Source organism: Setaria italica, unplaced genomic scaffold (assembly GCF_000263155.2).
Source record: "Setaria italica strain Yugu1 unplaced genomic scaffold, Setaria_italica_v2.0 scaffold_10, whole genome shotgun sequence".
Classification (NCBI taxonomy): Eukaryota; Viridiplantae; Streptophyta; class Magnoliopsida; order Poales; family Poaceae; genus Setaria; species Setaria italica.
The window spans coordinates 338,037-352,821 of NW_014576734.1; the positions used below are offsets into that span (position 1 = coordinate 338,037).

A 14,785-nucleotide genomic window follows, 5' to 3' on the forward strand; every position below is an offset into this window, starting at 1 on the left:
CTCAAACCTGAACAAAGACTATCCCAAACAACATAGCATGCTTCCTGAAAGAACATAGCCAACAAGGTAGAAGCAACCCACAATAAGATTCCAAGATCGTCTCAAGTAGTGAGTACACTTCTTAAATGCCCAAGGCTAACAAAATTGGAGCAATGAGACTGTCGTGAACAAGTGAGATGCTTCTCAAATGCACAAGGCTACAATAACAAAAGCATTTCACACCATAAATACCAATACTATCTCAATTATTGACTTTGCTCCCCGAATACCCAAGGTTGACAAATAGAAGCAACTCATACCAAAATACCAAGACTGAATCTTAACCAACAAATATGCTTCACACATGCAAAAGGCCAATAGATAAGAATGTAACAACCTAGATTAATTAAATGGTGTTTTAATCTTAAGATAAGTCACTAGAGCTTAAAGAAGAGCTTTGACAGCATTCAAGCAAGTGAAAGTACCCTTTTGCCCTCACAAGGTTAAATCGCTGCCAAACCGTAACTTCAATTCTTGCTTAAGAACTTAAAGATCTGTCCAACTAAGAGTTGTAGAACTCCACCCTCCTAACAACTTTCATTTATGGTGTTTTGCTTAAATCTGAGCAGAAACCCTCCAAAAACTCAAAATACCAATCTGTGTTGTTTTGTTCTAAAGCAAGCAAAGTCCAAACTTTGGGGCTCTCTATTTCGAAATTTCTAATGTCATCTTGAGTTGAGCCCTATATAAAAGTTTTAGAGCTTTAGGACCTTAACAACTTTTGTTTTAAGGAGCAAGTTTGAAATCTACCCTGAAATCCTTCAAATCCAGGTCAAAGTCCCCTAGATTGGTCAACTCAGCCTCCTTTAGACATTCCGGCTAAGTCTGGAAGATCAGCCCGACCCGACGCCTTAAGGCGGGTTTATCTTTGAAAAGTTGAACAGAACAGCAATAAGTCCCTTTATAGAAGTTGGAGAACTAAGTTCGGACGGAGTCATGGGCGATCCACATGGTGCACGGAAGAGCAAGAGTACACGGATGGTGATGGAGATGGCGTCGGTCGAGTCAAATGGGATGGAGGCGAGTCAAGTAAGCGGCCCGGGAGTCGGGAGCGAAAGACTTGGAGGCGTCAAAAGCTTGGTGGAGACCGAACATGCATCGACATCGGTAGGCCATGCCTTGCGGGGCGTGTGAGAGGGTTTGACCGGTTTGGCCTCAAAACCGTTGGTGAGTCATGCCAGGTGCGTGTGCAGAGGGTTTGACCGGTTTGGCCTCAGAACCGGGGGACGAGTCCGGTGCGGCTGGATGGTGTCAAGTCAGAGGACGTGTGGCACCATCCCGAAGCTTGCGTCGAGGTGAAGCTAAGTCATGAAGGTGCCATGTCCGTCCGTTGAACGAAGAAAATGTTGGATGGTTTTACCCCTGGGGGGGTATTTGAGGTGTACGCTTAATGTAAGGGTATTTTGGACTTTGGCCAAATATCTATATATACGTGGGAGGGATGTTGGGGCAGCCATCCCTTGGGTGCTGGTTGGTGGTAGGCTACTCAATTATTTTGTGAGAGTCTTTGGTAGAAAGGGAGAGAGGGAGAGAAGAGTGGATCTTTGTGTTGATCTTTTTGCCATCCTAGTTTGGATTGTGCTTAGGAGTGGCTTGTTACCGGATATGGTGAAGTAATCCAAGAATCAATTTCGTGCTCAATTGTTTCTCTTTCTCAAGATCTGAAATTTATCTTTTTTTCCTATTTTCGAAGCATTTTTGGGTGAATTTTTGGATCTTGCGATTGGCCACGATTTGGGGTGTTTTTATTGGAGCAAATCGGTGCTAGGACATGTGCAAGAACATCTAGATGATCCCTAGCAAATCCATGCACGAGCACCTTGGATTTTGAGTTTTCCCGAAAATCTCCTTCTTGTGCCCTTCTCCAAATCCATGGAATCTTGTGACCAATTTGTGAGCTTTTCAACTTGAAACTTTAGGAATACCTTTGGTATGTTATTGTGAGTCTATGGTTCAAATTTCATGATTTTTGGAGGTTGTTTGATTGAGTTTTGGATTTTTCTTCTCTTCTCACTAAGGCTGATTTCTGGAATTCCAGAATATTCCGGAAGATTCCGGAACTCTGGAAGTTTATGAAGGTTTCTCCGAAAATCTCTGAAAATCCGAAATTTTCTGAAGGTTCTTCCGGATTTTTCCGAACTGAGGTGTTGTTTTTCAAAGTCTTTCTTTCGACACTTGTTTGGACTCTTTCTTACTTTCGCTATTCTCTTCCTAGCATTATTCATAGGTCCATTAGCTCGTGTACAGTTAAGTTAAGTGGACTTAATTTTGCTAGAAGAGAGGTTGTGGGATTTTACCCAAAGTTCTTGGAGAAAATTTGAATCGGCTCCTATTCACCCCCCTCTGATCGCCTTTCCAGTCCTTCAATACATTCACAAGACTTGTGGAATTCGTTAGTTATTACTCATACCACTACTGTTGATGCTCATCTTTTATGTATTTATACAGGAGTTGACAGTCTAGATTTGGTATTTAAGAGCCGTCAACAATGATACAAATACCACACAAATTGTCTACCTTGCCAATTACCATAACCAAATGTCACAAAGTGATATCAAACTTGCTTACTTACAAAATTGACATATTTAGGCAAAATACATTTTAGCATGTGCCTTTTATAATTATCTACTCTGGTATCACTTGTGAGCGTAGAAGGGTAGTGAAAGTGGCCAAATTAGCAATTATGTGCATAGAACAAAACAGCCCTTAACGTGATGTTCATACTTCACATAAGCAATATATTTGCAGCAATAGCTCACTAACACATCAATCCCCATCATCAAATCATCAGCATATCAAAAACCCCATGTATGCCTCATATGACAACCATACATACACCATTCACCCATAAGCAAATGGCACCAATAACAAGCAAGATAGTGGGCAATCAACATATATGGCAAGAGAAATACTGAATCAAGAGTAGGCACTAAGATTTACGTGGAAACCCCTTGCGGGGAAAAATCACGAAGGACGGCGAGCAAGCAATTCACTATGAAGATGAAGGATATAAGAGGTGGGAGCCAACAAGGTTGCGGAGGCTCCAAATCTCCAGAAATTTCACTCTTCTATTGGCCTCACCCTCTCCTCTCAAACCCTAGCTCTTTCTCCCCCTCAAAGAACAAGAACAAGCCACACCAGAGAAGAGTAGCTCGGGCTCCTTTAGGGGCTGATTTTGATGATTTTCAGAAAGGCCCCTAAAGTTACAGAATAGTGCAAACAACTCTTATTTCAACCTACCATATGTCTAAGCACTCTTTTGCACCATGTATTAGCCAAAATAATGCACAAATGGTGAAATTAGGAGCTGCATATTCTTACAGTTCCATCTATTTTGCAAGATTTCTGATTTCTGAATCAACTTTCTCCTACAGATAACAAGGTTCCTACTGAAGCATTGGTAGACCTTTTGTAGGCTACTACTGATAGACCTTTTGAAAAGAAGACGAAGCTGGTGCGGAAATTGCTCCATCGATTTGCTCAGTTGAGAAACCATGCCGCTCATGCCATGCGCTGTCTCCAGGGCATCTAGAGGCTGGAGACCTGCCCCTTTTACAAACCTGCAGTAATGGAGTCCACAACGCAAGTGATATAGCCTATCTCTCTGAAGCAAAGAACCACTCAAACCTGAAGCAAGAATGCTTGGCTAGTGGTGCTCGAACAGAAAACATTTATTTATTCATCTCACAAACTTAATTAGACTAGTGTTGAAGAAGCCTCTTGTTTACCAGAATTGATGAGATGGTGACCAACACTACTATTCTGAACAAGTGGAAAACAACAATTTGTAGTTTGAACAAACTGCAAGAAGATTTTCTAAGGAGTTCTAATCCTATAAAATGATTGTATAGATATAGTATATGTACAACTCGCTAGGATACATAACTTAAAAGAATCATATTGTAAAGAGACTCGATGTGACAGTTGGATGGATGAACGGTTGCAAATTTCCAAATAACTTAATGCTGGATCACACCACTCGGCCTCTCCGGTTGGGTGGGGGTGGATTCGGTGCAGGTTCGGCTGGGCTATCATCGTTGTTGCTGGCCCCTGCTTGCCATTTTCTTGTTTCTTTCCTGCTTTTTTTAAAATTTTGAAAACGAGGCACAGTTTTATTTATCGCCACTTATGGTTTCTGTTTGCCTCGGGTTGATACCTCTTCATAATCCTATATAGGTCAATTGCTCTCATTTTTAGTCTTGGAAAATTCAGGAAAAGGTGAAGCACTTTCACTTGTTGCATCATTCTTGGGAGTATTTGTCAGTGAACTAGCGAGTAGCGACTTCACCGATGGAAAATTTTCCATCCGACGTCCAGACATTAGCAGTGCCTGGAGTTGGGTCGTCCGGCCAGTAGTTCAGTGGACTAAATTCACAATTCAATCAGAAGCGCTTTCTCTTTCATGCAAGTCTTTCCGAATCTAGGACACCATCTAAATAATCTGCTTTGAAGAATTTGCGGACATACTACGAGAGAGGAGGTAGGAAGAGTACAAAAATTCAACAGCTAATGTAGTTCGGCTCCGCAATTGCAATTGAGAATGGAAGGGTAAAAGATGCACATATCATCCATTTCCCAGGTGCAACAAGCCGTACTCTGTGCATTTCAACAATGTCAACATTCTCCCCCAATGCTACATTTATCCTCTGCAATTTTAAGCGTAGGTACTGATAAGCCAAAGTGATATGGTAGAAAAAATTCAATAGCAAAAAGGATTCTCATCATAAAAGAAATTTGCTGCTGTGGTAATACTTGGTGCTTACCCCATGGAAGTCATGTTCAGGATCCTCTGCTTTGGAAAATCCATAAACGTGGATCATTGGCATGACACAATGCAGTTCTGATTGACCACTCCGCAAGATCCCTCTGAACACATCTGGGGAAAAAAAAATTCGGAGATATCTTTATGTATGTGAAGTTTTTCAAAATCAATTCAACATGGAAACATATTAAAGTTGTTAATGTTCTTTAAAAACAAATATTGACTCGCCATCTTTTGATTTCAAATCAAATAAATTTTGTGGGATTGGTCTGCAATGAACTGGATAGGGACAATCTCATATGATAATTGCATGGGATGCTCTACTGCTTCAAGATATATTTACCTGTCTCCAGAATCCGGAGAACTTGTGGAAATGTTGAGGTCCTATATAAGTCCAAACAAAATATAATTCGATACAATCTGATGATTCTCAGACTAGAATAAGGCAATGAGAACACAAAGCAAGGAAGGAGGTTTCATTCATATGTTCGGTCTACTGCACTTTCTTAAATTAAACAGTTGCATTAATAGAGGTTTCATTCAGTAGAAACGAGAAAAAAATCAGTTACAAGTACTATTTTCCAATTAGCCAAACTCAAAAGAGGAATTTGGAAATACCCACCTAAAAATTCTGCGGCGTCATTGGGCAAATTCATTACTATTTGGGTGACTGGATGCACATGCTGGCTTGAATATATTGCACTGATAAACCTTCTAGCATCCATGTTAAAAACCTATCCAGCAAAAAAAAAAACTTAATTCACGAATACCATGAAGATGGCTGGCAAATGAACACTATACTTAATTATCCGCCATATTTTATGAATGTCAACCATAAAAACATGATTGAATGGTAAATTTCTGCCGGTAATTACTTTAAAAAGTATCTCATAGTATAGTAATGAGCTTTAGGAACTGCACTACATTGTAATTAAATATACACAGTACAACCATGACATCTTCAACCACAGGTTTTCTTGCCTGTAACAATACCAACATTGATTATAGGCTGCCACTATTTTACTTATGCAGATTTACCCTTCAAGCTAGAAGCGACAGGATAAACATTAATAAAAAAAAATAGATGGTATGTTTCCTTGCTTATCTCAGTCAATACCTCTATTTTCCTTTCGAGTTTGTTAAGAACCATGTTTCTCTTGAAGTATTCCACTGCAGTAGGATTTATGTCATTTGCATAGACATATTTGACCTTTTTTGCAGCTGAAATTGCTAGGGGACCAACCCCAGAGAACATATCACCTGCAGCAGGTTGAGATAACCAACAATTGGTTTAGTTACGACTTAAGAATTAAGATAAGGGTGTGGGTAATGTACACACTTCCAAGTCCACGCCCAAATAAATTTCAAAACAAACAGCAGATTAAATTTAAATGTTTTAGTTATTCGGGTCTGACTCTGATCCTTAATTTGGTGTGACACATGCATTTAACATCCCAGGGCCTAGAATTCCACGGCATTACAAAAAACATGAAATTTCATGATCTTCTGTAAGCAGATTAATATTGATGTAAGTGATTATCAAGAGCACATTTTCTTCCTTGTATGTAAGGCTGTTTGCATAAGCTGATTATGACAAATAAATATGTGTGTTGACAGATTGGAACAACTAGGGCAACTGCAGCTGTATAGGCTTATCATATGCAGCAGAGAACCATAGGAAGGAATTAGCAAGATAACCTCTTGTACTGTATAGACAAGTTCTCAGACTGATTAAGGTAGAAACTAATTTACGAAAAGCACTGCAAAGATACAATATTTCAACTTCAACAGAAAAGCATTGTCCTAAAAAGCTTTCCGCAAAGATGTTGCTAAGTCATAATGTTATTATGGAATGGACAAAACCCATAATTGCCAAAAGGAATAGGGCTCGATGGTTGGCCCTGATTATACATGCAACAACGCAACTATTCAGCAAAGTAGATGACTGGCCCTGATTCTACATGCAGCAAGCCAAGAATCTTACAGTGCTAAACAAAATGCAATGTTGTAACTTACAAACAATATCAGAGTTTCTAAAGATGTCATTGACGAGCCTCTGCCTCTCGGTGGCTAATCTAGAATTCCAATAGCTGCACCAGATCATCATTGAGTGTTAGGATAGGAAACCAAACATACAGCTGAAATTGTGAAAATATGCATAAGGCATGCTTAAGAAAGAGTGAACAATCTATTTAGGTCTAGAAACTGGGCATAAACAACCAACAAAAAGTAATGATTTGAGCATCATCACTTATTAAGATACATAATTTTTTTCGCCAGGATGCAACATCACATTTTTGTTGCATTCGTATTCACCCTTCAAGCAAAGTGGAATCTAACTTTGTAGTCCATAAACAAAAAGGGATTTGAATATTTGATACTTCAGTTCCATCCATAAACTTTGATCATAATACCCTTCATACAATTGAATACTATTTCACCCAAGTAACATCGAAAGAATGGCTAGTTTCATCTCCAAACCCTATGATTTTGTGTACCTTTTTATTTATTTATCATCAACTTTGTTTGAAGACGCATCCTGACCAAGGCAAAACGGCAATGGAGTCAATGAAAATCTACAACCATGAATATTGTGAAACCTCCGATATTACCTCTCTAATATATGAAAATTGTTGAGCCTTCAATTTGTTAGGAATAAATAATTGATTGTTTGATAATCCAAGTACACCCATATTTTCAAGTTCTGTGGACAAGAAAGTGGATACATGATGCCTGAGGAGCCAATGGTACTAATAAGGCTAACTTGGCAGAGAGTGGATGGAAGAGCAACATTTTTTTGTGTGTTTTCCATGAGGCACTAAGGTTTGTCCGATTTTCTATCATACACATCAGCCTGCAAGCTATTCGATGCCATGGGCTCTGCAGACACAGGATTTTGTGCCTAAAGCCATATGATACAGGGGTACTAAATTTGATGAACATATGACTATATTGATAAATGTACGTAAGAAAAAGAAAACAGTATACAGACAGCCTTTTGGTGGGCAAATATTATGGGGAAAGCGGAGTATAAAGACCTCGCACAAACACAAACTATAAATGAAAATATATCTTCCATTCTTTTGCTTATTTTACAGAAACATGTAATCTAGAAAAGTGTGCAATGACCTTGTTTTAATTAGTTAATCTTGGCTATTCAGATACATAACCATATCTTCTTTGTAAAAGGATTTTTCCCATAATAAATATGAACAATTTCTCCTATAGTGGCCAAATACGCTTAGCTGCTTTTATAATGAACTCAATAAAACAATGAAAATTTGATCTATTTGGGAATCAACACCTTGGATCCCTTTCCTGTCTGTATTGAAGCTCAGTATTAGTGTTATGGCTATGTGCCATCCTATGGTTGTACTAGATGGAATAATCTTAATAACATCCATGAATCCAAAATATGAGCCAGGTGAGAACAAGAACATACACTGTACCAAGATCAACTTGAAAACGGAGGCCGCTCTCAATGACCATCGTACGAAGGGAATCATTACCGGCTAAGACTTCAAGTTGCATAGTTCTATAGTCATTTTGAATAGCATCTATCTTATTGACAACAGTTTGGATTTTTGGCTTGTTTTTATCCAGAACCACCTGCAATTCAAATCAAGGTATTGAATGGAAGGGGACGTACTGAAGGTTATGTTGGACACCAACAAATCGTGTATCACATATTACCTGAGCGATAAGTTTCTTGTAAGGCAGATGCTCATCACGCAAGTTCAAGTGTGCAATATGCCCTACTGTTTCAAAACCTGTAGGAATTATTACACCTTCAGGGAGTAATTCCTCTAAAACCTACAAAAGATTAGCAAAAACCAAAATAGTTAAAAAAACATTAAATAAAAAATATACCAGCGTATAAGCTGTCCATAACTTCGCAAACTGATGTAAGTTGACTTCACATATCTAATGGGCTGCACAACTAATGGTGTGGTAACATGTTAAGGCATCCCTTCCTCCACAAAAATCCAATTGCATTGCCAGAGAAAAGTTTCTAATCAACCCATCGCAAATCATTTTGGAAAGAACAAAAATACTGCAAACTTGTGCCATGCATTGAACTAAATGCTAGCAAATCACCACTTTATATATGTGTTTTGTCAAGGATGATCAGGTAAATATCAAAAGTGCATTTTTACAATTCAATCTGACCTGGACAGACTGAACCTGTTGTCTGACTCCTGAATTTGCAAAGGCAGTGTTACCTGGACATTGGACAATGCACAAGCATTAGACACTTACACAAATTAGAGGTCTCCTAAAGCAGGTGTTGAAGATATTTGTTCGAAATAATCTAACGTTTCAATAAATTGAAACCAATAGAGTAAACTAGAAAAACATGATAATGCCCAGCAACATCTTGTTTTCTGGGACACCCATGTGGCCTAGCAATAGAATATGAAGTATTGGTCACGTCTATGGAACCAAGTGCCCACTATACTATTGCTCGAGTCCGATTTTTGCCATTGAATTCAAATGCCAGACAACTTGGGCTGTCCACTGTTCGTACCAGATATCATCGGCCCTTGCACCATTACCACTCTGGTTTTCACCCACATCACCTGTCCACATTAGCAATGACTGATGTGGTCAAGGTTGACTGCTGCTGACTTAGCTATGTAGTAGAGCATGCTGCTGCCAACGCATACGAACGTGGCGGCCATCCACAAGAACACACCTGCCATGCCTGCTCCTTGGGAACAAAGTACACGACCGCAGGTCCACAATGAGCACCAGCAGCGGCTCTGGTATGCCAGGCTCCAAAGGCAAGGAGAGCATGCCCAGCTGTCTGAGGTCTGTCAGCCTCATCTTCTTCATCCTTCTGTTGTTGCGTAAATCTCTGGGTTGCCTAAAGGTTCCCGCCGGGCACGGATGCAGGAGTGGAATCGTCTACACATTCTCAGAGCAAATCTACCAATAGAAAAGGAAAAGAAAACGAACAAAAAGAAAGAATGATCAGCCCTTTCAGGCAGCCTACATGGAGAACCCAAGTAAGCAAGATGTTTCCTAACCACAGGAGGAAGCTGAGTGCCATCATGGCTGGGAAAGCCACTGCGCTCCAGTACCACCAAGCACCACATACCCCTTCCTCTTGATTTGGCCACATGAGAGTTCGATACATGACCTGTGAGCTCAATCTGGACTGCAAGGAACATGATTTGGGGCCATGCGGATTCGAGTGGCAAAAGTTTGGATAGTTTAGCTTGCGATTTGGCTGGCCATGTCCATGCCGTGGTAGCAGCCTATAATGGACAAGATAGCAAGGGAGAGGGAAAGAAATGGAGCCAGAAGAGAAATAGAAACAGGCAACACCAACAAAAGATATAGGATGGCAAGTGGGCCATTACATTTTCTAAATTGTTTTAGTTCTCAATGAGCCTAAGCTAACCAAAAGGATAGCTGATGGGTGGGCTCCATTGCCACATCTACACCTAAAACCTGGAAGTAATGAGTGGATGGTGAGAAATATCTAATTTTAACATTTCAAGGGTCGAAAATTACCTGGTATGTGAGTTTGATGGCTAAAACCGGACTCGGGTAATAGTTCAGTGGTAAAAAATGGACTTCTCCATCTCTTTCTCCGGTGCCAGTTTGCCAAGATTTGTTGGGGAGTCTTACATCTGCATATAAACCAGGATATGGATCCTTTTGCAATCATAGAGAGCCTTCATCAGCAATTGAACATTCCCTTCTTCATGGATGTGATCATTATCATGAGCTGGTGCATTTGGATGGTGCGCAATGACTTGATCTTCAGAAACGTTCAGCCGGCTTTGGATTCATATAAAGCCTTGTTCAAAAAAAGAGTCTGCTCTAGTGATTCTACGAGCAAAAGGAAACCTAAAGACATCTATGGCCGCATGGATAGGTTCAGCCCTGTAATTAGTCTCATTTTCTGTCTTCTTTTTTTTTGTTTCGTGGTCCTCTTTGTAGCTTGTACCTTTCCTTCTGTTTTATTCTCTAATATATAACCAATAGGGAGCAAACCCTCCTGTTTCATTCATAAAAAAAAGAAGGAAAATCTTACTCTAATAATGGCTATAACAAATGTCAAATTTTTGTAACAAGCAAGACGAGAAGTATTGCCAAGTCTAGGTAACACTGCATGCACGAACTAATGTTGTATGAGTATAACCATTTGCTCTGGAGCGAGATTGTCAGTTTTAGCCTTCATGGCTTGAAAACCTTCAAACTCTGTGGAGAAGTGGGATACAGCAGCTTTCTTGATCTGGTTTCATTAGTGTTATTCCCTCCGTTGCACTATATTTGTCCATAACACACCATGCGCACATACCAAGGAAGTACTAGTTTAATAAAAAAATCAATGCGAAATGACCATCCATGACCCTATTAAATGTCATCAAACAACAATTTCTCTTCTACTGAACAATTTAATTAGGGGTAGTGATATTACAATAACTACATCCTCGATATCCTCAATGGACAAACATTGTTGAACGTTTTCTCCCGAGGCCATAGATAAACATTGTGGAATGGCAGGAGCAATACCAACAAAAGTGTTCCCATCTAGAACCAATTATATTGTCATTAGAATTTACATTTTGTTGTTACAATATAATAGCATTTAAGATTCTGTTAATGAAACATAAGAGACAAGGGAAGAGAGTCATCATTTACTACTCTTGATTGAATTAGTTTGTTCAGTTAACATTGCAGAGTCCACTTTGATGATCATGGTGTTATGAGTGAGCTCGCTGGGGAAAGGGAAGCAATTTGTATGATTTAGTCAATAGGAAATGCATGAAAGCAACCAGAAATGTATCAGGATTCAGTAATACAAAATTGGAAGCAAATGGTGCTTAGAAATTCACAGGAAAGCTAAAGGTACCTCATTCATTGGCCAATAATTATAGAACAAGGTTAGCTGACAGCGTATAAGCTCATAAGCAGACAATCCATCCTGTTGAGTTTCATGGTTTAACACACCCTGACAAATAAGTAACTGAATCAGTAAACAAATCTCCAACAGAACAATGCAAGATGAATTATTACTGGACAAGAAAAGATTATAGGTGTAAATTACATGATGGAATTAAATTCTTACAGATGACAGATAAAAGAAACTGTCATCAAAATTCTACTCGTCATGGAAAAAATGGACCGAAATTTTAAGAGGAAATCTGGCTTAGAAGTAACATATCCATCATTTCTTTTAACTCTCCTCATGATACATCATTTCAGTGCAGCTTCCTGAAGCCTTGAAGTTGATCGCAAATATAATCAGACCGTTGGATCGAAACAAGTATGATACCGACCATTAGGATTCATGTATTTAACCTCAGCCGGAAACATGGTACTATAGGTCTTTACTGATTCATCTTGAAGAGATGCAACAGTATCTCATTTTAGAAGTTATGAATATCAGATTAAGTTCTGGTAACATTCTCCAGAATAACCATTAACGGGAAACCTTCCCATTAGATGCCATTCTAAGTTAAAAAAACTGATACTATGAAGATGCACCAGAAGAAATCAGCACCTTGACAGCCTCTGGCAGCTCATCGACCCTCCTCTCGGCGTAACTCTCGTCCAGCATCAGCAGCCGGGTGGGGCCTATCCTCCACGCGCCTCTCCCGAAGCCCTCCTCCCCGACCAGCCCCTTCCACCACTCGTCTTCGTCGTCCTCCATCCCCTCCCTAACTACCTCCACCACATACGCCTTGTCTCTGTCAGGCTCCCGCGTCGCCTCCTCGTCGCCGCCGCCTCCCTTCCTCTCCCTCCTCTTCCGCGCGGCGGGACTGGGCCGCGAGAGGCGGGCGAGGTTGGGGAACCGCAGGAAGCCCCGGGCGTTGAACTCGCGGGCAAGCTTCTCCCGCCGCAACACCGCGGTGGCCGGCGGGGCGGGGCTGCCCGGTTCCTCCGCTGTGGGGTGGCGCGGGGGAGGAGACAGCAGGGAGATGCCGAGGCCGAGGAGGCCCTGGTCGTTTGGGAGGCGAGCGACGTTGCGGACGCGGGGCCAATTGAGGAGGTGCCCCCGGAGGCGGCGCTCGAGGGGCGCGCAGGAGGCGGCGGGAACGCGGAGCGCGGCGAGGTCGAAGGCGCGAGCGAAGGGATCTGGGTAGTCCGGCAGGGCCCGGCCGCGGCGGAGCGAGGGCCCATCGAGGGGAGGAGAGTGGGGAGACGAGGAGGAGAGGGGTTTAAGGTGGACACGGAGGAGGAGGCGAGCGGAGCCGGGACGGCGAGGGAGGAGGAAGCGGTGGGGGGTAAGGTGGAGCGCTGGCGCCATGGAACACAGCGGCAGGCAAGGCACGACGAAGGATAATGGACCAGAGTCCAGGGATGAGAAATTTGGATTTTGCCCCGGTAAAAATGTGGGTTTGCAAAATCGCAAACGGTTAGGGTGTCCGATGCCCCCCGAAAATCGGATGGCCCAACACTGCGACGGCAACCATGTTGGTTGGAAATTTTCGACGCGTGTTTTGTTGCAGGATACCTGATATGTTTCGGGAGGAGAGATCCTCCAACCTAAGGATGGATATTGCGGTGAGGATTTTGCACATAATTTTTTCAGTAGGTAGATGACAATGTTGCAGGGGATTTCAGTCGATTATTGATGTTGTAATAGTTAGTTTAACATCCTACGATAAGTAGATCTATGATATTGCGGTGATTATTTCAAGATGTTTGACTTCTGAGCTGATGTTGCAACAACCATTTTTAGACTGTTGCAAAAACCTATTTTAGAGATTTCAATAGTTAGTTTTTCATATTGCGCCATTTTAGCCTATTTAACTAATCCTATTTATTTTACTGATAAACTCTTTTATACCAATTTCATTCTTCGGGAAAATATAAAGAACGATACCTGGAATACTCTTCGGATAAAATGCTACAACGATATATCCGTGCGCTTATGGATTTATTCGTAATGTTAAGAAATGCCAACAACAACCATGTCCGTCCTTCGTAATCCCTCATGTTCGGGTACACCATAGGAGTTCATAAATCAACAGTAACTACACTGGAAGACCGGTAAGGTACTGTCTCCCCATAGTGCCTAGGCGCATAGAACCAAGTCATGTACAATGTGTGTGTATGGTTACGCTTGTATGATTTGTGCAGTATATAGGAAGTATATATGAACCTAGAGCAAACTCCTAGACCTTTTTCTCTAGATTAGTTATCTTGAGATGATTCTTCTATGTGTGTCACGCTACTCATCCAATCATTATCTTTACCTGTCTTGTGTAATGTATCTACTCATCCTATGATATACTCATATGCATAGTAAACTTTTTTGAACTACCCACCTTTCTTTTGGAAATACGATATCCTAAAATACTTTTAGGTGAAATACTACAATAACATATCCGTGCGCTCGCGGATTTATTCGTAATCGTTAAATATACCAACACTCATCCCAAAATGGGCTAGTCGGCGATGCCAAAACCAACTTGAGTTAGTTTTTGCCACTAAACAAGTCTCAGTCTCAACTCTATCCGTTGTAAAATCAACTAAATAGAGCTTGCCCTTCAAGCGACCCGTAAAAGTAATAGAGGAATCCTCCCTTCTAAAGACGGTACCCTCATTAGTAAAGAGACAATTGTAACCCTTCTCAAAAAGTTATGAAACGAACAACAAATTGTATACAAAAAATTCAACCAAATAAACATTAGAGAGAGATTTGTCATTTGAGATAACAATGTTACTCATGCCAATTACATCCCCTTTGCTATTGTCTCTATAGACAATACTTTCTTTAGGTGAGTCATAATGCTCGAGGGATGTGAACATATCCTTCTCCCCGGCCATATGATTTGAGCATCCACTATCAAGCTACCGTGCGGTGCCACTGGAGGAGTAGGCCTACAAAATAAATTAAGCTCAAGATTTAGGTACCCAAAAATATTTGGGTCCTTGAGGGTTAGCGGGGTACATTTTAGGAGCCCACACACTGCTTAGAATAGCCTTCTTTGTGTAGGCACCAACATACTTGACCACTAT

At 40.9% G+C, this 14,785-nt stretch overlaps 1 protein-coding gene across 2 annotated transcripts; it reads right to left on the reverse strand.

Moving 5' to 3' along the window:
• Nucleotides 1-4,409: 4,409 nt before the first annotated feature.
• On the reverse strand, nt 4,410-13,142 carry LOC101781361 (tRNA (guanine(37)-N1)-methyltransferase 1). 2 transcript variants are annotated; one of them, XR_216019.4, is made up of 10 exons: nt 12,321-13,142; nt 11,670-11,768; nt 8,495-8,614; nt 8,244-8,410; nt 6,818-6,891; nt 5,919-6,061; nt 5,424-5,535; nt 5,145-5,185; nt 4,803-4,915; nt 4,410-4,685 (listed from the first exon to the last, which is right to left on the reverse strand). XR_216019.4 is itself a non-coding variant. In XM_004987187.4 (9 exons), the coding sequence occupies exons 1-9, from the start codon at nt 13,065-13,067 to the stop codon at nt 4,539-4,541; spliced, it is 1,722 nt and encodes a 573-aa protein (XP_004987244.1). In that variant the 5' UTR covers nt 13,068-13,138; the 3' UTR covers nt 4,410-4,538. The 2 variants fall into 2 exon arrangements, 1 of the variants encoding a protein (XP_004987244.1); XM_004987187.4 differs by lacking the exon at nt 5,145-5,185 and having other exon boundaries at nt 12,321-13,138.
• Between the last annotated feature and the right edge of the window lie 1,643 nt (nt 13,143-14,785).